We start from the raw sequence: 24,388 nt of genomic DNA on the forward strand, positions 1-24,388 counted from the left end.
AAGCACTCTACCACTGAGCCACCTTCCCAGCCCCTGAGACTCTTATTTCCAATTAACCACCAAAAAGCTGGAATTAGAGCTGTGGCCAAGTGGTAAATTTCCATCCTTGAGCAAAAAACTCAGGGACAGTACCCAGGGCCTGAGTTCAAGCCCCCAAACAAAACAAAAAATTTGTTTTCATTATTTTATTTTGTTCTTTACTTTTACTTTTATTTTTTTTTACACAGAGTCTCACTTTGTAACCCACCTGGCCTCAAACATGATCCTTCTGCCTCACCCTCCCAAGTAACTGGTATCATAGGCAGTACCACCTCATCTGGATTAATATTTTCCTTATGAGGTGTGTTACAATTTTACTGGCAACTCTGGCTTAGGCCTCAGTTCGATAGTTCTGGAAAGAGCAAGAAGCCTCTAATTTTAGCTTCAAGCCTGGCTCTCCAACCCCTTTTGCTTGCTTACATGTATATGTGCTCTCATGCTCGATTTTTTTTTTCTCTGTGTCTCTTTCCTCTCTCTCTCCCTCTCTCCCCCCCATATGCTTTCTCTCTCCCCCTCTCTCTCCCTGTCTCCCTCTCCTATCTGTCTACCAACCCACTCCTCTCCCCTCCACTCTCTCACTTGCTCATTTTCCTTTCCTCTCTCCCTCACTATTCTTTTCCTGGTATGGGGCTTGAACTTAGGGCCTTAAGCTCTTGATCAGCTTTTCTTGCTCTTGGTTGGGTTGGTGCTCTACCACCTGAACCACATACCCCCATTCTGTTATTTTGCTAGTTATTTTTTATTTTGGAGAGAGTCTCAGGGACTTTTCAGCTGGGCCTGGCTTCAAATCAAACCATGATCATCAAATCTCAATCTACTAAGTAGTTAGGAGTACAGGAATGAGCCACTGACACCCAGTGTTTATGTTGGGACCTGTCTGGGCTGTGCTCCTCCTATATAGGAGGAATAACAGGTGTGCACATTCCACTGTAGGCAGCCCTTTTTATTGATTTGGATTAAATCATTTGGACTTTTGTTTGGGCTGGCCTCTGACCTTTATCCTCCTGATATCAAGTACTAGAAGAATTATAGTAGTGAGCTATGCCTTGCTGTGTCTAGTTTTTTATTCTAAAGCAGAAACTTGAGAGGGGAAGCTACGCCACCTGTTGGCCTCTTAAATTATGGCTTCCAAGCAGATTTCCATCAACTGAGTTTTTTTGTGTGTGTGAATGATAACTTTCAACCTTCATGAGTTGAAACATATTCATATTTTTCAGTGGATAGATTTTGGCTAAGTTTTAAGTTTCTGTAACAAATATGCAGTCCTTTAATTGAATTAAAATTAATACTTATATAATAGTAAATAGGTCTATATTGAACTTCATTTAACATATAACCAAGTGCTATTATTATGTATAGGTTAATTCCAGGTGGTGTTGCAAAGTTGAATTTTCAAGAAAAACAAATGGAAACTGGTCCTAAGTTTTAAAGTATTGGTTTACAAAGTAGGCTAGAGCTGGATGGAAGCATGACTCGAGCAGTAGAGTACCTATAACAAGCATGAAGCCTTAAACCCCAGCACTACCATAAATAGACAAACAATTAAACAATCAAATATTTCCATTTCCCTGTATTATTATCTAATAAAAACCACAGGCTCCATCAAGATTTTACCAGTTAGCTCATTGTGAAACACAAGGGCTCCTTTAGAGCAGCTTTTACATAAATACTTGCATATTACTAGGAACTCCAGCTATCTTTTTTTACTACAAGTGAATTCTGTTTTTCTGAAGAAGGCAGCCTTGTAGTACCTGTGCTCCATAGTATCTGGAAAACAGGTATTCTGAGCAGAACTAAAGGAGCAGTGCATTGCCAACTCAACTGTGCAAATGGTCATTATAAAAATACAATTTCTGATTCAGTTGGTTTAGGATTGGGGCCCAATATTCCATGTAGTCTGTGAGCCACACTCTTGAGTGCAAGGTTCTAGAGGAAAGACTTATTTAGGCTTCTCATATGGGAAATCTGGGCTTGCCTGCTATGGATATTTTTTTTTTCATTCATATTCCACCCACCTAACTTTTGAAGAAGAAAGATGCCTATTTCTTTTCCCCACAATTCCTTTCTTCCACTCCCTGCCCTCTCCCTTCCTCCCCTTCTTGAACAGAGGCTGCTTAGCTTAGCAGTGGCAGGAGTCCCTCTGAGGATTTCATTTTTAAAAACCATTGAAGAGGTGTAAAGGACCCTGCTTGCAGAAAGGAAAAGGAAGAATGGCCTTCCCCAGGTCATCCCTGTCCTGAGCAGGCACCTGGGAACAATTAACTGACATAGTCTCCAGACAATGACCCAGGTAAATATCTACTAAAGACAAGCAGAATCTATACTAGTAGATATAAATCAGTATGTCGTCTTTGTTGTTGTTGTCGTTGTTGTAACTGTGTCACCAGATCTTTGTTACCTTGGAAAGGTAAACTACAGAAGTCTCCAGCACTCAGTATTTATACTTGGAATATGAGGACTATACCTTACTTTTTGGAACCACTTTTTCCTCTAGGTAAAGTCATGAAGCTGAGCCCCAAAGCAGAAGAAGTAGCTACATTCTTTGCAAAAATGCTCGACCATGAATATACTACTAAGGAAATATTTAGGAAAAATTTCTTTAAAGACTGGAGAAAGGTATTGTATGTGGCCCATATATTAATATAGTAGCTGGCAAAAATGTTGATTGTATGTCAAATATGAAGAGGTTTTAACAAATCTCTGGTATAAAATCTGAGCTTTATGAACTATGAACTTTTTATTCTACTGAAAGTTCAGGTTTTGTTTTTTTTGGTTTTTTTTGGTTTTTTTGTTTTTTAGTTTTTTGTTTTAGTCTCACTATATTAATGAGGTTTCTGGACAATTAGATACTATTTCTTTCCTCTCAACTCTCATGTGGCTACAGGAAGGGGGTTATCAGATTAGGTCAAACTGAAAAACCTCAATTCCAGTTGAGCAATGGAAAGTTTACCCCTATAGGACTGTCCTGTCTTCTGTTGAAAAGGGAGATAGGAATCTGTTATCCCAATCTGTCTTGATTCTTGGTTATCTGTTTTTTTTATATATTTTCTGCTTTTGAAACCACAGAGACTAATTTGGGCTAGGTAGTTATTTATTTTTTTAAGTTTTTTGGTGCCAGTCTCAGGGCTTGAACTCAGGGTTTGGTTACTGTCCCTCCCATTTTTGTGTGTAAGGCTAGCATTCTAAATGAGCCACAGCTCCACTTTGGGCTTATAAAAAGTTTACTATTATTATTATTGTTGTTGTTGTTGTTGTTATTATCATTTAAAGTTGATGTACAGAGGGGTTACCATTTCATAAATCAGGTAACTAGTATATTTTGTAGTTAATTGGAGAGAAGAATCTCACAGCCTTCCTGCCTGAGCTGGTTCAAACTGTGATCCTCAGATCTCAACCCCATGAGCAACTAGGATTACAGGAATGAGCCATCAGCTCTCGACCTGGCCTTGGTAATTTTTAAACCCCACTAATGTTGGTTTGAGTACTGTGGATCAAGACTGAACTGAAGTTTACCTCCTGAACTAACTCTGAAGTCAATAGTTCATGGAGAAGAAAGTGTATGAAAATATTTCCTTAATTACTAAAATAATTGATACATATTCATGCTTCTTAAACTGATACTCATATGCCCAGGACTTGGGCCAATTTAAAGGAACTACATGAGTTCTCTGACTCACTTACAAGTTATTTAAAATATTTTTTATACCAGATTAGTATTTTACAACAGAACAAAATAGCAAAATATATTTTTCAAATTTTACTAAAGTCAGGCACAGTGGCTCATGCCTGTAATCCTAATTGGGAGGCTAAGATTGGAGTTACCATTCAAAAAAAATGAAATCCTGTCTCAACCAATGAAATTGCTAGACATGGTATACCCATCATCCCAGCTTTGGGGGAGCACCACATAAGAAGATGGTAGTTCGATCTGGGCTAGTAGTAGAGTGACTACCTAGCAAATGTCAAGGCCTTGATTAAAACCAGAATCTAAAAAAATGAAATTGATGTTATCACCAATCAATATTACCTACCTCTCCAGTCATCCTATGTTGGTTTGTTTTTTAAAGTGCTTTACTTTAATAAAGAAACCAAAGGACATATTAGTATATTTACATTCTTTTATCTCCTCCTTTTTGTTAAACTAGGAAATGACTAATGATGAGAAGAATACTATCACCAACCTAAGCAAATGTGATTTTACCCAGATGAGCCAATATTTCAAAGCCCAGTCGGAAGCCCGGAAACAGATGAGCAAGGAAGAAAAATTGGTACTACAGAATTTATTAAGTCTCTGGGCAATTATGGAATAGTGAATTGCTCATCTAAGTTTCTTCTTAGATTGTTGTGACACAGCGTTAACTTCAGTAATTTCACATTACTCTATGCTAAAGATTTAAGATTCTCAGCCTGATAAATACTAAACTTTCTTAAGATTTAAGATTCTCAGCCTGATAAATACTAAACTTTCTTAAGGATTTTACTTAGACTAAAAATTGTGAATGAGCACTTTCATTACATTAGCTCAGAACCCTAGTGTTCCATTGACTCAAACAGCAGCAGTCAGTAGCTTCACTAGTATGATATTTAAAGATGGGGAAACCTGTCCTACCAAGGCCTCTTGATCCTCTTGAGACAGGTGAAATAATGCTGGCCACGAGCCTCTGTTTTTTTTGTGCTGGAATCTAGTGCCATACCGATCCATCTGCATTTCACAGTCTTGGCCATTATCATTGCTAAAGGATTTTTCCAGTATCTACCTCATTTTCTTCTACAGGCTGCCTGTTTTTATACAGATATATCTACTTATATTCTATTCCCTCTGGCTCCTTTTTATGCAGCAGTGTCAGAGACTAGTAGTTGCAGTTGTATGGCCCTCAAGCCTAGAATACTCTATCTAGAAAATGTTGCCAAGCCCTGACCTAGAGAAATCCAGACTTGGGTTTTATTTTTTCCAAGGAGTTATGGATATTAAGTTATTCTTTGTTCTTTAAGGCCCTGTAGATTCATTATTTTAAAAGACTTGTATGTCTACATATAATTTAGGCCATTGAATATTCTTTTAGTCCTTAGATTAAAAATTATTGAATTAGTATAAGAATGATAATTGTTTCAGACTTAGGTTAGGTTTAAATGGTGTTTTTAAACTTAAAAGCTTTGTTTTTGGAATACTTATCCATGTATACAGAGAGTTTTGTTTGAACCCATAACTGAAATCTTATTCTAGGTAGATTGGCTGGGGGGGGGGGGGGTTGTTGTAAATTAGAAAAATCCACTAGAACTTTTCCTTTGAATTATTTCTTAGTGATTTTTAGACTTTATATTGACCTTTCTCCTATAAGTGAGTAAGAGCAGTAATTTTGAACACCCATTAAATACTTCCTTACTATATTCCAGAAAATCAAAGAAGAAAATGAAAAATTACTGAAAGAATATGGCTTCTGTATTATGGATAACCACAAAGAGAGGATTGCCAACTTCAAGATAGAACCTCCTGGGCTTTTCCGTGGCCGTGGTAACCACCCTAAGATGGGCATGCTGAAAAGAAGGATCATGCCTGAGGACATAATCATCAACTGTAGCAAGTGAGCACAAAGTTCATCAAACTCTGTGGCCAGAAATTAGGTGGAAGGCTTTCTTCATTGCCAGTGCTTTGGACTGGAAACACTTAAGAACAGCATGTTCTATTTCCATGGCTAGGTCTCCAAGTATTTTACAGGATTGACTTGTAAGGAGGAAACTTGGACATAAATATTTAGTAGCTGACCTCCACTTAAACTATGAAAGGTGAAATTGTTTCTCACTTTGATTTCACTGTCTACTTGTTTGGTTATTTCCACAGAGATGCCAAGGTTCCATCTCCTCCCCCAGGCCATAAGTGGAAAGAGGTCCGACATGATAACAAGGTTACTTGGTTGGTTTCCTGGACAGAGAATATCCAGGGTTCCATTAAATACATCATGTTGAATCCCAGTTCACGAATCAAGGTAAGAGGGAAGCTAAGGCTGTACCAGTGGGAAGCTGATAATCTTCTTATTGAAATGTAATGTTCTTGTCATCTAGACTTAGACAGAAACACTCTGCACTAAAAGGAGGCAAATACTTTTAAGGTTAGCATTATCTAAATACCTGTCTAAGATGGGATCCATTTTTTGTGTACATTGTAATCTTATCAAGTCACAAATACTGAAATCCCAGTATTTGCCAGGCACAGAGTGCTTGGTGCTTGAATTGTGTTGTTTAACATTTCAGGTGCAGTCCTTGCCTTCCCAGTCCCTGCTTGCTGTCCCTTGAGCACAGTATGATTGAAGATTGTTATGAACATCCTTTTGTTGTTGTTATTGTTTGGGTTTTGGTGTGAGTATTGGGCTTGAACTTAGTGCCTTGCGCTCTCGGTTTGCATGCTCATGGCAGATATTCTACCACTTGAGCCATGCCTTCATTCTTGCATTTTATTAGTTAATTCAAGATGCAATCTTACAGATTGTACTTCTGGCTGTCTTTGAACTGCAGTTTTCCAGATCTCAACCTCCTGATTAGCTAGCACTACAGGCAGGAGCCACTGATGCCCAGTTCCTCTTCTCATTTTTATTGGCACTTAGGATGAGAATTTTTCTCTAAATCTAGAGAAAAGATGTTAAATCTAGAGTCTTATATACTCTTCTGACTTTTTTTTCTTTTTTGTTGATTGTGGGGCTTGACCTCTGAGCCCGGGCGCTGTCCCTCAGCTCTTCAGCTCAAGGCTAGTGCTCTGCCACTTGAGCCACAGCACCACTTCTGGTTTTCTGGTTTATTAGAGATAAGAGTTTCATGGACTTTCCTGCCCGGGTTGGCTTTGAACCATGATCCTCAGCCTCCTGAGTAGCTAGGGTTACAGGCGTGAGCCACCAGGGCCCAGCTCTCTTCTGACTTTTTTGTCTTAGCCAGGTGGGTTCTCCCAGGACCAGATGGGTTGATACATGTGAAAACCACCATAAATTATGTTATATACATGTGTGGTGGGGTTTATTGACAAGTAATTGAAAAGCAAAACTGTGTTGGGATCTTGTTTGTCAGCTTGCTGTACCTGCTTTGGCTATTTCTAGTAACTTTCCTTTGACATACTGTAATCCTTTTTTTTTTTGGTCAGTCATGGGGCCTGAACTCTGGACTGGGGCGCTGTCCCTCAGCTCTCCAGCTCAAGGCTCTACCACTTGAGCCATGTGCCACTTATGGCTTTTTCTGCTTATGTGGTGCTGAGGAATCAAACTTGGGGTCTTATGCATGCAAGGCAAGCACTCTACCACTGGAGCCACCTTCCCAGCCCAGACACACTATAATCTTGAACAGTGATCTTAAAAAAAGATAGGGATGTAAAAGAGGTAACAAAATTATCAACTAGCTGGGTGCTGGTGGTTCCACACCTGTAATCCTAGCTATTCAGGAGGCTGACATCTGAGGATCTGGTGTTGTGGCTCAAGTGGTAGAGCTCTTGCCTTGAGCTGAAGAGCTCCCAGACAGTGCCCAGGCCCAGAGTTCAAGCCCCTACTGACCCCTCCCCTTCCCCCCCCAAAATTATCAACTAGTAAAACATCATGAATGTACTAATGTTACTAGTGCTAAGATTTATGTATATTTTATACCATAATAAATTATCAAGTTAATGAATATTGCATTACTATTAAAAATTATCTTTATATAAGTTGACATCTGATTCTTTTTTGGTGGTGGTGGTGGTCATGGTGCTTGAAGTCAGCCTGGGCACTGTCCCTGAGCTCTTCTGCTCAAGGCTAGCATTCTACTACTTGTAGCCCCCCCCCCCCCCCCCTCCTCTCCACTTCTGGTTTTTGAGTAGTTAATTGGAGATAAGATTCTCAAGGACTTTTCTTCCTGGGCTGGCTTTGAACCACGATCCTCATATCTCTGCCTCCTGAACAGCTAGAATTACATGCATGAGCCACTGGCCCCCAGTGACATTTGATTCTCTAACCAGTATATACTTGTTATATACTTACTTCTTCGCCATTCTGTAGATGAATAAACTTAACCTGTAGGAGTTAAACAAAAACTTACCCAAGATCTGATATCTGGTAACAGTGACTTTGATCTTCTTAGACTCTAAGCTCTTTAGTTTCCTTATGCTTTCCTGCTATCTTGCTGCCAAACTGCGGCCAGCCAAGATTTATAGGCTTGGCGTAAACACATTCTCTTTATAAATTGTCCATAAATGTTGCAAAGCAGATGCTAAAGGTACCATTTGAGAATATACTAGACTTGGTTGCTTGTCATCTGGGGTGCATGAAAAGCTGTCTTGAGGTAAATAAGAATTGAATAAGAAAGAGTTAGAAGAGTTTTCCAGTGAAATCCCCGAGGTGAGAAAAAGCTTGGTAGTTTTGAGGACATAAAGAAAGCAGCATTGTTGTAGATAACATATGGTGAGCAAAAAGAGTGTAAGAAGAGGCTGTGGGGGGGATGGGGGGGTTTGAGCCAGATCTTTAGCTCTTACTAAGTCCAAAAGGAAGCCACTTAACCTAGATTTTAAAGAGGTAAATAATATCAGACTCGTAACATAATTGATTGTTCAGACTGCTATGTTGTAGAGACCAGTTTGAACACAAACAAGAAGTTGGGAAACCAATAGAAGGTAGTTGCAGTCCCTGCAAAAAAGATGATGACCTAGGTAGACCATGGCAGTGGGGATGGAGAGAAGTGAACAGATCATACATATGGTGTATGCCGCTCAGAAAATTGTGATCCTTGTTTGGTGGGTCAGGTGGAACATCTCAAGAGTAGAAAGCCCAGACAGTTTTATCCATACAACACTGCTCTACACAGTAAATATTTGTGCAAGTTTCTAGGTGTTGATTATGGTAGGAAACTTAGAAGTCACCTAGAGGTAGTAGGCCCTACTCGGAATTACTACCCAAGATAGTATGTCTGACTTTAAAAGCCAACTGGGATGGATCTCAAGAGGAGTCATTACAGACCTCCAGGGGTGATAGCATTGTGCGTATGACCTCTTGAACTCTCAATCTTCTCTTAGACTGTCTTCTGCTCAGTGTAACAATGACATATTCAAAGGTTGGAATTTGACAACACACTGAATAGTTTTTAACTTTGCATTACCATCCAGAGATATCAGTCCTTTAGATAAACATAAGATACAAGAATTAGGGGTTTTGGGCTGGGAAAAGTTACTAGTTTTGGTGTCAGAGATTCTTAAATTCTTCCTTATGATTATGCCATGTAGTAATCTTACAATACTCTCTGCCTCCCTGAGATTTCTTGAAAATTTTCCCCTTTCCTTGTCTTTCTTACTCAACATTTTTATTATCTTTGCTTATGAGTCTGTTCCCATTCAACATACTAACAAAAATATTTGCTCTGTTGCTTAGTTTTTTTTTTCCATACGTTTTAGTCTTTCATTAGCTTTAGAATCAAAATTTCAAGCTTATACCAAAAGTTTTCGCATTTTCTTTAAAAAGGGTGGTGGGGGCTGGCAATGTGGCTTAGTGGTAGAGTGCTTGCTTGCCTGGCATGCATGAAGCCCTGGGTTTGATTCCTCAGTACCACATAAACAAAAAAAGCCAGAAGTGGTGCTGTGGCTTAAGTGGTAGAGTCCTAGCCTTGGGCAAAAGAAGCTCATGGACAGTGTCCAGGTCCTGAGTTTAAGCCCGCCCCATGACTGGCCAAAAAAAAAATAAAAGTCTTCCCAGAGACATTGTTTCTCTCAATTTTATCAAGGAACACTTGTAAATGCGTAAGCAAAATATGGTATTTGTTGTGCTCCTTGTAATTACATGTTTTAGTCTTTGGTTCTGTATCTTTGACAGCTCTATCAAACTGAATGGTTGTCTTAAACTTAATGGAATTGAGAATTAGAAGAAAACTACAGTTGGTCACAGATGGGCAATGGACTTATACTGCTGATATGGGAGCAATGTTGATGCCCTTTGTGTTGACAGAAGTCAGTTCTGGGATGTGCTTTCTGTGCTCTTCCCAAGAGATGAGCATTTTACAGGATGATAGTCAAAAAGCTTTCTTTGCAATTTGACAGGACTAGTTGTGCTCGACAGTGAAAATGGGGCAGAATGTGTTCTCCATGGGTTAGTGCCCTAGACTTTCTCTTCAGCTCTGCCTTTTCAACCATGCTTAAGTTCAAGTTCTTGCTGTTTGTTTCAGAGCTCTAAACTTGAATATTCAAAATTATTTGTACTCATTTGTCCTAAAGTAATCCACCTTTGGGGTTGGGTCTTTGCAGGGTGAGAAAGACTGGCAGAAATATGAGACTGCTAGACGGCTGAAAAAGTGTGTGGACAAAATCCGAAACCAGTACCGAGAAGACTGGAAATCCAAAGAGATGAAAGTCCGGCAGAGAGCTGTAGCACTCTACTTCATTGACAAGGTACCCACAATAAAAATAATACTCTTTTATATCACAACCCAGTGCATGCGTGCGCGTGCGCGCGCGCGCACACACACACACACGCGCACGCGCGCGCGCATGTGTATGTAACTGAATCAAAAGTTACACAAACCATTGCTTAGTTTTACTATGAGCAGTGAGACATTTCTACTTTATTTCATTCTTTTAGGAAAGTTGATGTTTATAATTCATAACCAACTACTAATTTATCACAACTACTATTTGAAAGACAATCCTATAATCATCTTTTTTTTTTTTTGGTTGGATTTGGGGCTTGAACTCAGGGCCTGGGTGCTGTCCCTGAGTGCTTTCACTCAAGGCTAATCTCTATCACTTTGAACCACAGCTCCACTTCTGGTTTTTTGGTGGTTAATTGGAGTTCAGAATTTCCTGTCTGGGCTGGCTTTGAACCATAGTCCTCAGATCTCAGCCTCCTGACCCAACAGTGCTGTAGATCTCTAATTTATTAGTACTGTTAATTTTTGCATTGCTTGTATTTTGGCACAAATTCTGAATTATAGCAGAATTAAGACATTAGGTTTTTTGTTTATTTCTTGCCAGTTATGTGGCTTGAACTCAAGGCTTTGCACTTGATTAATGAGCTCATAGCTGTCACTTGACACTTTAGCCATGACTCCAATCTAGCAGTTTGCTAGTTAATTGGAAATGAGATTTTACTGTCTGTGTTAACTTTGAATTTTTTTTCCCTCATCATCTTACTCTTCTGAGTTGTTAGGATTAAAGGTATGAGCCACTAACAGCTAACCAAAGACTAGGTGTTTTTGTTTTTTAGTGTAATTGCCTTGAATAGAAATAGTCCCTCATTATTTTAAGTGTTATTTCCCTTTTTGTTTAGTTTTCTTCCTCTGTTTCCATTTCTGAGAGTAGAGAAGCTTGGATCTTTGAATATAGTACCCTTCTGGATTTCATAAAAGTCATACTGCAGAAGCTAAAGTTTCCAGGCCATGCAGACTGATGCACTCTGTCCTTGAGAAGAATTAGGATTTTCTAGACAGCTTGTGAGGTACACTGGCTCGCATCTTTCATGCTAACCTTTTTTTTTCCCCCCTCTCCCTTGGACAGCTTGCTCTGAGAGCAGGCAATGAGAAAGAAGAAGGAGAAACAGCAGATACTGTGGGTTGCTGTTCACTTCGTGTGGAGCACATCAATCTGCATCCAGAATTGGATGGTCAGGAATATGTGGTAGAGTTTGACTTCCTTGGGAAGGACTCAATCAGATACTATAACAAGGTCCCAGTTGAGAAACGAGTAAGTGAAGGTGGCTCTGTGCTTCCTAGACTACCTTTTCATTTCTTTGTCCATTTAAATATTTTTTGTGTGCTCTGCACTTTGCTTGGAACTAACCTGCAAGAATGACATGAAAGAGAGAGAAAAAGTATTTGGTTTGCTGTGCATCCTTTAAGTTAGTCCTTCTTCCCATTCCTGTGATACTTTCTCTGGGAATGATAGGTAGCCTTAGAGCAGTATTCAGTATTCAACAAAGTCTGAAGCAGAAAGTTGCCCTTGAAGCACACTCAATGTGTGACTGGCCTCCACTATTTTTTGTTTTAATGATTTAGTCATGTTGTAGCATCAGCCGGTTATCTTGCACATTTTTTACCTTGTGTCTTTGCTCAGCTTCGCCCCACGTCCTTAGTAAAAAAAAAAAAGCAACATTTTAGTCTCCAAGTCTAGCCTCATCACAGTAGAGGTTTCTGTAGCTCCACAGTCCCATCCCAATCTTTGAACCAACAGAGAACTAGAGCCCATTAGATAACATGTATATCAATATTAAACGTATTCAACTGCTAAGTATGATGTGACTTCATTCTTGGGAAGCACACAGTAAAGTGTCTAGGATTAAAAGTTATACAATATGCACCTACAAATGACTTGGAACAGATAATTGTGTATGTACATACCTAATACACGTGACTAAGTAAAGGATGTATGGGTAGTCCTTGTGCCTTTTCTCTTTTTTGAAAGTGTTTGTGAGTCTGAAATATATTTCTAAAGTAAAGCTTGCAAAGAGATTATTGATTAGATTTCACTTACTTCTTTTAGGTTTTTAAGAACTTGCAACTATTTATGGAGAACAAGCAGCCCGAGGATGATCTTTTTGATAGACTCAATGTGAGTGGACACCGCACAGAGCTAGAAGAAGTCCAAGTTGGGCTTGGGCCCTTTCTCCTGTCGTATGGCATTTTAATGTACTCTTTGTCCCTTTGGGCATACAGCAGATCTCTTGCCTGTTTCAGATCACTGCTTAAGCCTCCAGGCAAGGACTAGATGAGCCCTGCCTTGTATCCTCCCTTGTTCCCTGCAGAGCCTTCCCTGAGCTGGTTGCCCAGCCACCTCTGCTGTAGACCCAGGACTCTCCTCTGATACCTTAATTGGGAAGTTCTTAATAGGGGAGGATAAATTTGCTTTATTAACAGATTAAAGTACTTTTATCTTAGAATATAGGATGTTCTCCTTTTTCTAACTTCCTACTTGAAGGGAGTAAACTTGACAAGATTGTGACATGTACCTCAATCCCAATATCTTAACATCTTGTCTCCTGCAGACTGGTATCCTAAATAAACATCTTCAGGATCTCATGGAAGGCTTGACAGCTAAGGTATTCCGCACGTACAATGCCTCTATCACACTACAGCAGCAGCTAAAAGAACTGACAGCCCGTAAGTATGCTTGGCCACCCAGGCTGTCTACACCTCTGCTGGTAGAGTGAGTATCCTTGCTTAATTAGCTAAGTCCCATATTAGATCTTCTTTTTCTCCTCATTATTGTGAACATAAACTTTTCTCCCCCTGGCTTCTAATAGAGAGCTAAAGCTTAGTTATATAAACATTGAATCAGGGGATGGAGGCATGACTTAGTTATTAGAGTGCTAGTCAATAAGTGAAAATGGCAGGTGCCAAGGTTTGGAGTACCACTGGTCTTGGACCTAAAAAAAAAATTAAAAGAAATAACCATTGTTGCTGAGCGCTGGTGACTTATACCTATAATCTTAGCTACTCAGAAGGCTGAGATCTGAGGATCGAAGTTCAAACCCAGCCTGTGCAGGAAAGTCCCGTGAGAGTCTTATCTCCAATAAACCACCAGGAAACCGGAAGTGGTGCTGTGGCTCAAGTGGTAGCACTAGCCTTGAGCTGAAGAGCTGAGGGGCAGCACCCAGGCCCAAAGTTCAAGGCTCACGTCCAACAAAGAAAGGAAGGAAGGGAGGGAGGGAAGGAGGGAAGAAGAGAAAGAGGGAAAGGAAAGAAGAATGGAACCATTGAATTGTGGCTTTTCCTTCCCCATTCTGACTTACAGATTAAATTCAAGGAATGTGAACAGGAGCTTTCCATCTGCTTTGAAAGCTCACAGGGTGAAGACAGTGCTATAATGCCCTGTTACATTGGAGAATAAAGTTGTCATGGTTACCACAAAAATCTTTCCTAAGGATTCTGTTCATCTCCCCATCTTTCCATAAGAATAAGCAGTGTTTTTTAAATATCCTCAGGCTCCTTGCCATGAACTCTTGGGTTCAGTCACCACTGAATTTCTAAGTTCTTTTGGAAATTTGTCTAATGGTCTTTAGACTATACAGAAAATATAAGATCCATGTTGAGGTTCAGAATTGTAGGGTAGGAATGTAAGGAATGCTACATAGCACAAGTAAAAATTTGTTTTGGATGACATAATTTTTCTTTCTAAAACATAAAGGCACTGATGGCTCCTACCTCTAATTCTAGCTATTGAGGAAGCTGAGATCTTAGGATTGCAGTTCAAAGCCAGCCTGGGCAAGAAAGTATCTGAGACTCTTTTATCTCCAATTCACCCAAAAATTGGAAGTAGAGCTATGGTTCAAAGTGGTAGAGCACTAACTGCGGGCAAAAAAGTTCAAGATAGTGCCCAGGCTGAGTTCAAGCCCGCAACTGACAAAAAATAATAAAGTAGCTGGGCACCCTGTAATCCTAGCTACTTAGGAGGCTGAGATCTGAGGATCGTGGTTCAAAGCCAGCCCAGGCAGGAAATTCGGTGAAACTCTTAATCTCTAGTAAACCACCAGAAAACCAGAAGTGGCACTGTAGTTCAAGTGGTAGCGTGCTAGCCTTGAGCTAAAATGCTGAGGGACAGCGCTCAAGGCCCAGAATTCAAGCCCCACGACTGACAAAAGAAAAAATAATAATAATAACATATACTGTCTTCTGTCTTTAAAATGTAAAATTTTAAGGTCCTCTCATTTTACTCTCTATCAACTTCCCCAGTTACATACATGTTCCTGCTCTGAAGTAATGGGGATAGAATCAGAGCATCAAAACGGTCTACCACTTGATCCATGGCTCCAATCCTTTTTGTTTGTATTTTGTTTTTGAGACTAGGATCTCACTAATTTTGCACAGGCTGGTCTTGAACTCATGATCCTTCACCCTCCATTACCTGAGATTGTATATATGCACTATCAGGCTCAGCCCCTATTCTACATTTCCTTTATAGGCTACATTAGGTGGTTAAGTAAATGACCAAACTCCTGGAGTAAAAGAAGTTGCATATTTCATTGTACTGTTAAAAAGACAAGCCAAGCTATGGCTCAAGTGGAAAATCAGAGCCTTGAGCTGAATTGTTCAGGAACAGCTCCCAGGCCTAGAGCTCAAGCCCCACGACTGACCAAAAAAAAAAAGAAAGAAAGAAAGAAAGGGAGATCTTTCATGTGATTGTTTCTAACATATTTATAAGATTATGTCTTTGTTGCCTTGTATGTCCCTCCCCCATGGTATAACCCCTGCTTTCACTATATATGATGTTGGTATATGTGGAGGGGAAGGGAAAAAAACAAATTGTTAAAACAGGGATACAGGAGGACCCATTGCAACAATGAGATGTATAAGTCGTTATGTCGAAAAACGAACTTTACAACTTTGGTGGGGGGGACGGGCGTGGGGGAGGATACGAAGGGATGGGAAGGGGAAACAAAGCAGGAGGCTACAATGCTTGATAAGAAATGTGTTCATTATCTTACCCATGTAATTGTAACCCCTCTGTCCAGTATTTTCACAATAAAAATATATTTAAAAAAATAAATAAAGAGGGGGCTGGGAAGGTGGCTCAGTGGTAGAGCGCTTGCCTTGCATGCATGAGGCCCTGGGTTCGATTCCTCAGCACCACATAAGCAAAAAAGAAAAAAGCCGGAAGTGGCGCTGTGGCTCAAGTGGTAGAGCGCTAGCCTTGAGCTGAAGAGCTGAGGGACAGCACCCAGGCCCAGAGTTCAGGCCCCACGACCGGACCCAAAATAAATAAATAAATAAATAAATAAATAAATAAATAAATAAATAAATAAATAAATAAATAAATAAATAGACAAGACAAGTGCAATGGGACTCTTAACATTCCTAGTTACTTGAATAGCTGAGGCAGAATTGTTGGGGGCCAATCTGGGCTATACAGTAGACCAGGTCTCAAAGAAATATATTACAGAGGTCCAGAATTGTTCTTGTGATAGAAATTCATCTGGCTTACATGGAAACTTCTTGCTGTCCTTTTTTTATGACCATTGACTCATGCTTTGGAAGAAATTTGAGTAAGATAAAAGCCAATAGTATTTTGTAGATAAATTCCTGAGGAAGATAGTCATGTACACACTCTTAGTATACAAACTGACCCTTTTACTATCATGTTTTCTTTACAGCGGATGAGAACATCCCAGCAAAGATTCTTTCTTATAACCGTGCCAATCGAGCTGTTGCAATTCTTTGTAACCATCAAAGGGCACCACCAAAAACTTTTGAGAAGTCTATGATGAACTTGCAGTCTAAGGTATCTCATGTTTGAATGGTGGGGTAGCAAATCTTGTGGGCTCTGGGATGATCAGCTGAACATGAGAGGCTTTTATAATCTGGCTTCTGGGATGGGAAAACAATATGAGAAAGGTCCATGTTAAAGATAAATAAAGGGTCATAATGATACTAGTGTTGAATATCAGGGTATAGGTCGTTCTGGAAGTCTTTGTGCTGAGAACACAAGTTCTGTTTTACAATGCTCATTTTGATGCTTTTTTTTTTTTTTTTTTTTTTTTTTTTTTGCCAGTCTTGGGGCTTGAACTTAGGGCCTGGGCATTGCCCCTGAGCTGCTTTTTACTTAAGCTAGCACCCCAGCTCTTGAGCCATGGCTTTTTCTGTTTAATATGGTATGGAGAAATCGAATGTAGGGCTTCATGCATGCTAGGCAAGCATTCTACCACTAAGCCACATTCCCAGCCCTTGATAGACATTTTTTTTTTTTGTCGGTTGTGGGGCTTGAACTCTGGGCCTCAGTGCTGTCTGTCCCTCAGCTCTTCAGCTCAAGGCTAGTGCTCTACTACTTGAACTATAGTGCCACTTCCGTTTTTCTGTTGGTTTATTGGAGATAAGAGTTTCACGGACTTTGCTGCCTGGGCTGGCTTTGAATTGTGATCCTCAGATCTCAGCCTCCTGAGTAGCTAGGATTACAGGTGTGAGCCACCGGCTTCCGGCTTTTGATGCACTTTTTAACTACTAATTTTTCCCCTTATTTTACATGAGAAAAATACATTGTCTGGGCTGGGATATAGCTCAGTGAAAGAGAATTTGCCTGGTATGTGTAAGGCCCTGGATTACATCCCCAGTACTACAAAAATATGTAGTAATTTTTTTAAATCATGTTACCAGTGTCCCAAATACAACATTTCTCAGTCATAGAGCCTACCTTGTACAGTTTGCACAAGGCCCTGTGGGTTCCATCCTCAGTGCTGCAGAGACAAGGGAGGGGTGGGTTACTTTTCTAAATTAAGTTGGTTCAAAATAAAAAGATGGTGAAACAGTGATATTTAAGTCCTCCATATTCCTAGCAGTGTTTTTATTTTTATGCATTGCACATGAATCATGTTTTTATATAGTTCATCAAACATCTGTTGATACTGGCTGTGTGTACCCTGTGGGGAGAGACTGATGTTCAAACAAGTCTGTTTCTACTTTCATGTAACTTTCTTCTCTCTTCATTCTGCCTGGCATTGAGCATTTCCCTCCTAAGTCTGTGGTGATTCTAATAATTACTGCAAATTTTGAGGTAATAATGGACATAAATGATACCCTAAGAACTCTGCAACTATAATGTATGACAGTATCATATTGGTGATAGTCAGAGGTGCTTAGCGTTCTATGGTGTGTTTCCCTCATTTATAATTGAAGAAGAAATACTAAATGACAATTACGATTAATTAAAGTATAGATGTAATTTTTTTCCTGTTTATAGAATTCTTTACTGGGATGAGGAGTTTTTACTATATAAGTAGATGATTTTAGGCTTAGAATATTTTCCTTCTGCAGAAATGTTAAGATAAATACCCAGGAGATCAAAGGCACACGCACACACCATAGTTTATGCTATAGATGCCTTCTGGCTTTTCTGAAGAAGGGATGGCTGTATGAACAAGGAGTGGCCATACCTCTACAGACCTCTTGAATCCCTGACCACAGCATTAGCCATCCTACAAACCACTCATTCTAACAGTTGCCCTTTGCTGCCACTATGTTAAAGGGCAGTCATCAGGTATTGTTTACTTTCCTCTTGTTATCATTCCACACCAGAATTCAAAGCACACATGTTCAGGTGCTGTTTATCCAATTCAAGAGATCCTCCCTAGAGCATGTGGAGGTCATTTGTTGTTCTCACTCTGGAACCACTGTTTGGGCAGCTCAGGCTGCCTGCCAGACGAGTCCTCCAAGCCCAGGAACCTTCTACTATGTACCCACAAAGCAAACACACACCCATTTGCCAAGTGAATCAATGGAGTCTTTGATGCTTGAGTGAATTAGACATACCCTGCCAATTTAGCATTCATAGAAATGGTTAAAAGATTGAGGTTTGCTGCATTTCTAGCCTAAGAAGAATCTGCCTCATGGTGTTTGTGATGCTTTTGTGTATAGAATCAGTTCCTTTAACTTTGCTTTGGATTTCAACATAGATGTTGGAAGTAAGCCACTCATAGGAAAACATACTTAACACAATGGTAGTCTCTGTTTCTCTTCTTGGGCTGTGTGTGTGTCTGTGTGTATCTAATGAAAAAAAAAAAAGCTCCATGAACAGCAGGCCAATGTGTATGAGGCAAGCATGTATTTACTCTAGGATGCCCTCTTGACTATAGGTCAGCGGGGTGACCACAGGGAGGCTGTTCTCCTGCCCTGTCAGTACAAGCTCACTGACTTATACTCTAGCCCCAAGGTATTACCTGCTGGTATCTCTAAGCAAACTCTTAAGAGGAATTTATTTTCCAGGGGGGGCTTTAAGGAGTTCCAATAAGCATGGAAGGAGGCGGTCTCTCTCTCTCCCCCTCTCCTCTCTTTCTCCCTCCCCCCCCTCTCTCGTTGGTCATGGAGCTTGAACTCGGCCTGGGCACTGTCCCTGAGCTCTTCAGTTCAGGGCGAGCACTCTTACCACTTGAGCCTCAGCACCACTTCTAGTTTTCTGGTGGCTAATTGGAAGTAAGAGGCTCACAGACTTTCCTGCCCAGGCTGACTTAGAATGGCGATCCTCAGGTCTCAGCCTCCTGAGTAGCTAGGTTTACAGGTGTGAGTCACCAGCTCCTGGCTCTCTTCTGTTATATAGATGAATTCTGTAAGGTTTCCTTTGGGAAAAACACTCCCCATCTAAAAATGTTTTTTACACCTCTGCTTTTGAGAGATACTGAATGTCCTCACCTCAGTCTTCTCTCTTTAATCTTTTAATTTTCATTGTTCTCTGTTTTTTAGTTTCCTGGACATTCTCTTCAGTGTATCTTTTTTTCCTTTCTCTTCTTTAAGTTGGCAACTCTTTCTCAAACCGCTGGCAGAAAATAAGGAATGAGAAGGGCTCATTCATCCTTAAGAGTTTCTCCTATAATGTTCTTGTAACTTAGTATAAAACCTGGCATTGGGCTGGGACGGAGCTCAGTGGCAAAGTGCTTGCCTAGCAAGTGCAACGTCCTGGGTTCGATCCCCAGTACCAAAAAAAAGAAAAGACAAAAAAAAAACAGTTAAAAAAACAAAACAAAACCTGGCATAGGATCCACTTGATGAACAGCTCCTTTCAGGTGTGCAGAATCAAATACTCTGGAAAACTAGCACCCAGATTTCCAGGTTACTGTCCTTATAGACTATTTTGATTTTGATTTTGATTTTTTGAAGGGCCACTGAAGAATATAACTGAGCAAATAGCAATTCATCAATCACTATTTGCCTCTTCTCTTCTCTCATAATTTTTTAATACCTTAAGTGTTCTTACCTAGAAAACCACTGACAGAAATAACCTAGTGGAGACAACTCCTAGGTTTCTCCTTGAATGGAGCCCTTCTTTTTTGTCCTTGGCTCATTTTGCTCTTAACTTTACTCTGTTCTTGCCCACCTAGATTGATGCCAAGAAAGACCAGCTAGCAGATGCTCGGAGGGACCTGAAAAGTGCTAAGGCTGATGCCAAAGTCATGAAGGATGCAAAGACCAAGAAGTATGTATCTGGCATTGTTCCAAATAGAGGTGGTTGGGAGAAAAGTTAGATCACTTAGAGGCCCTGGCATCCCAGCCATTCTAAGGTGCTTTATTTTTCCTTGAAGATAAGGTCCCACTGTGTGGCTCAGACTAGCTTCAAACTAATTATCTTGCCTGAGCCTCCTGAGTGTTATGTTTTCTGTCTTACTGCTGTCTTCTGGAATGCTTTTAAATGACAAGGTTTGCCTGCCTGTACTCTAGGGGGCAGGTTTGAGTTTGTTTTGTTTTTGTGCTAATGCAAGGACTTGAAGTCAGAGCCTTGTACTCTCCTTTGGCTTTTTGTTCAAGGCTGGTGCTCTACTACTTGAGCAATTTTTTGCTATTTGAATCTCACGGACTTTTATGTCCTGGCTGGCTTTGAACCATGATCCTCGGTTTCAGCCTCCTAAACAGCTAGAATTACAAGTATGAGCCACATCAGTGCTCAGTGTTTTTGTTTTTCCATTATTAGGGATTGAACTCAAGGTCCTATTACTTAAGCCACTCTGGCAGCCCCTTTTCTATGGGTTATTTTCAAAATAGGGTCTGTCTATATGCCCTTGTGATTCTCCTACTTGTTTTTCCCTGTATCACTGAGGATGACAAAGTGCAGTCTCATGAATGTTTTGTGCCTGGGCCAGACTTGAACCATGATTTTCCAATCTCTTTCTCCCTAATAGTTAGGATCACAGATTTAAGCCACCATGCCCAGCCAAACTTGATTCTTGATAACTGCCATTATTCCAGGGTAGTAGAATCAAAGAAGAAGGCTGTACAGAGACTGGAGGAGCAGTTGATGAAGCTGGAAGTTCAGGCCACAGATCGGGAGGAGAATAAACAAATTGCCTTGGGAACCTCCAAACTCAATTATCTGGACCCTAGGATCTCAGTGGCTTGGTAAGCACTTACCCTTTCTAGAGCTCTGGAGAAAGTAGAGGGGCTTATTTAGCACCAAGCTGCTTGCTTCTCATCCTAGGAAACCTCTGGCTTCTGCAGTAAACAGAGCCCTATTGCTGAGCCCTATCTCCAAGTACAGTGGAACATCCTAGATGGCCCTAAGGAGTCCGTTTTGTAACCTCAGTTTAGGTTAAAGGTGCAGTTAGGACAGGAATGGAAACTCGTAGCTAGCTAGCCCTTACTGAGGAAAAACAAGAGTCTGTTCATCTGCACTGTGACTGAACTTTTCAGTGAAGTTTTTGTGAGTCAAAGAAGTAGAATGAAAGAGAAAAGAGAATATAAATATGAGCAATTTACACAAAGAAGTATGATTAACAAAGGGACATCAATTTTGATATGTGCACATACTCAGATATATCATCTCACTATTATATAGTTGTAGAATATCATACAAAATAGTTTGATGGCTTATTGTTTTGGAAGGTATTTAATTAGCTTGAGTTGTTCAATTCTAGGCATATGTGGTAATATCTTCCCCAATAGTATCATCTCCTATATGGGCCACAGGTACCTTCTACTCGGGTGGTGCTAGAGGTTGAATTAATCCTTGGAGAGACACAGTGGTTTTAAATATGGGTTATGGGGGCTTGGGAAGGTGGCTCAGTGGTAGAGTGCTTGCCTTGCATGCATGAAGCCCTCGGTTCGATTCCTCAGCACCACATAAGCAGAAAAAGCTGGAAGTGACGCTGTGGCTCAGGTGGTAGAGCGCTAACCTTGAGCTGAAGAGCTGAGGGACAGCACCCAGGCCCAGAGTTCAGGCCCACACCGACAAAAAAATAAAAACAAAAAGGAAGTATGGGTTATGGAGGCAAACTTCTTAAGTTAACTTCTTAAGCTCCACTCCTAACTCGCTATTCAAGGACATCATTACTTTTAAATTCCTTCATTTCATCTGTACCTTCATTCGTACAATCTATAGTAGCACCTACTTTAGAGATCAATGGCAAGACTAAATGAAATATCTTAAGCCCTTAGAATATGCTTAATGCATTATTCATTCATACCCTTACCAGTCACATGTGAAAAAGGGAGTCCATTCTTGGTCTGGGAAATAAGGGAGTATATAGAAACTCCCCAGTGCCATACCCAAAGTTTAGTACTGATAGTGTTCATTGAGCAAGACATAATCAAATGTATTTGGAAGACAGGTTTTTGAAAAGTTTTCCACAAGTTCTTGTCAGAAGTAGAAGGTTGCTTGCTGCTGTGTTTGCTTGTGTGCTAGGCCACTGATCAGGATGACAAGAATGAAGATTACTGCGTAAATTAGAACATCAGATTCCAGAAGCTGCCTCCCATATGGAATGAAGAGTTTTCCCTGCACTCATTGGTTGGTTGGAAGAGGGTGTGGTCTGTGATAGCACTCTATTGCTTTCTGAGTCACACTAATTTCCTTTCTGTCTCCTTTGTTTGCAGGTGCAAGAAGTGGGGTGTCCCAATTGAGAAAATTTACAACAAAACCCAGCGGGAGAAGTTCGCCTGGGCCATCGACATGGCTGATGAGGACTATGAATTTTAGCCAGTCTCAAGGGTCAGGGTTCTGTGAAAAAGAACAGTATGGTTTGGGGAAGATGGATAAACTGTGAGCCTCACTTGCCCTCCACCTGAGGAAGAGAGGCAGCAAGTCTTAACAAACCAACATCTTTGTGAAAAGATAAACCTGGAGATATTATAAGGGAGAGCTGAGCCAGTTGTCCTATGGACAACTTATTTAAAAATATTTCAGATATCAAAATTCTAGCTGTATGATTTGTTTTGAATTTTGTTTTTATTTTCAAGAGGGTAAGTGGATGGGAATTTGTCAGCATTCTGTCAGGCAAATTCAGTTTCACTGAAACATTGGGATTCTCTTAGCTACTGTATGCGAAGTCCGATTATATTGGTGCGTTTTTACAGTTAGGGTTTTGCAATAACTTCTATATTTTAATAGAAACGAATTCCTAAACTCCCTCCCCACTCCCCCATTTCAGGAATTTAAAATTAAGTAGAACAAAAACCCAGCGCACCTGTTAAGAGTTGTCACTCTATTGTCATGGGAATCAGTTTTCATTAAACTTGAAGCAGTTGTGACATGGCAGTGTTTTGGTTCAGACACCTGTTCACAGAAAAGCATGATGGGAAAATATTTCCTGACTTGAGTGTTCCTTTTTAAATGTGAATTTTTATTTCTTTTTAATTATTTTAAAATATTTAAGCCTTTTTCTTGATCTTAAAGATCGTGTAGATTGGGGTTGGGGAGGGATGAAGGGCGAGTGAGTCTAAAGATAATGAAATAATCAGTGACTGAAACCATTTTCCCATCATCCTTTGTTCTGAGCATTCTCTGTACCCTTTATGATATCCATCTTTTTCTTTTTAAAAACAAGACATTCACTTGAGAAATTTTATTGTATAAAAAGTTCCACAGGTCAGTAAATTTAGAGGAAAATGAGTATTTGGTCCCCTCTAAAAAGGAAGAATAATCAAGATTTTAGGGCTTTTATTTTTTTTTCTTTTGTAATTGTGTAAAAAATGGAGAAAAAAAACCATAAAAAGCAGAATTTTAATGTGAAGACATTTTTTGCTATAATCATTAGTTTTAGAGACATTGTTAGTTTAGTGTGTGTGCAGAGTCCATTTCCCACATCTTTCCTCAAGTATCTTCTATTTTTATCATGAATTCCCTTTTAATCAACTGTAGGTTATTTAAAATAAATTCCTACAACTTAACGAAAATTTAGCGTCTGAGTCTTTGTTACTGAGGGCTCTAGGCCAGATTTAGAGCTCTGGGCTGGCATTTAGTGTGGATGTAGTCCAACCAACTCAGGTGAGCAGGAGTATGGAAAAGATGGGACTGGGCCTAGTCTGGAAGGGGTACATCTGTCCTACTGCTATTGATACAGGGTAAAGATGTGAAGATTATGCTAGGTAAAGAAAACCTCAGAAAGGGACTGTGCAGAAACCCATAAGAGTTCTATCTAAAGCCAAGTCTGGGTAGTGTTTATGAACAGGCAGTATCAAGTGTATTTGGGAGGCAGATACTTGGAGTTTTCCATGTATACTGGCCAGAAGCAAAAGGTTGCTTCTTTTTTGTGTGTCTGGTTATTGTGTGTGTGTGTGCGTGCATGTGCGCATGCCACTCCTAGGACTTGAACTCTGGGCAGGGTGCTGTCCCTGAGTTTCATTTTCACAAGGCTAGTGCTTTGCCACTTGAACCACTGCACCACTTCCAGCTTTTTCTGAGTATTTGAGATAAGAGTCTCCGGGACTTTCCTGGCGGCACTCGAACCACAATCCTCAGATCTCAGTCTCTTGGGTAGCTAGGATTACAGGCGTGAGCCACGAGTGCCTGGCAGAAGGTTCTTTATTTTTAGATTTACTTGTGTGGCTAAGCTGCCAATAGGGATGGAAAGAAAGAAGATTACTAAATAAATTAGAGTGTCAGATCTCAGAAGCCACCTCCATGTGGAATGAAGACTTCTCCCTGTACCCACTGGTCTATAACCCATAAGTCTAT

General features: G+C 40.2%; 1 protein-coding gene across 1 annotated transcript in view; it reads left to right on the forward strand.

Annotated features, from left to right (window-relative positions):
* Top1 (DNA topoisomerase I) overlaps positions 1–23,607 on the forward strand; it is an 89,784-nt gene extending 66,177 nt beyond the window's left edge. Inside the window, exons 10-21 of the mRNA XM_069989753.1 lie at positions 2,534–2,655; positions 4,185–4,307; positions 5,434–5,621; positions 5,879–6,023; positions 10,277–10,420; positions 11,525–11,710; positions 12,506–12,574; positions 13,008–13,122; positions 16,113–16,240; positions 19,824–19,918; positions 20,686–20,835; positions 22,309–23,607. Of these exons, the coding sequence (XP_069845854.1) occupies positions 2,534–2,655; positions 4,185–4,307; positions 5,434–5,621; positions 5,879–6,023; positions 10,277–10,420; positions 11,525–11,710; positions 12,506–12,574; positions 13,008–13,122; positions 16,113–16,240; positions 19,824–19,918; positions 20,686–20,835; positions 22,309–22,411 (1,568 nt within the window). The 3' untranslated portion in view covers positions 22,412–23,607. The remainder of the gene's footprint in view (positions 1–2,533; positions 2,656–4,184; positions 4,308–5,433; positions 5,622–5,878; positions 6,024–10,276; positions 10,421–11,524; positions 11,711–12,505; positions 12,575–13,007; positions 13,123–16,112; positions 16,241–19,823; positions 19,919–20,685; positions 20,836–22,308) is intronic.
* Positions 23,608–24,388: the final 781 nt, after the last annotated feature.

Source organism: Dipodomys merriami, unplaced genomic scaffold (genome assembly GCF_024711535.1).
Source record: "Dipodomys merriami isolate MVZ:Mamm:240054 unplaced genomic scaffold, mDipMer1.0.p SCAF_39, whole genome shotgun sequence".
NCBI lineage: Eukaryota > Metazoa > Chordata > Mammalia > Rodentia > Heteromyidae > Dipodomys > Dipodomys merriami.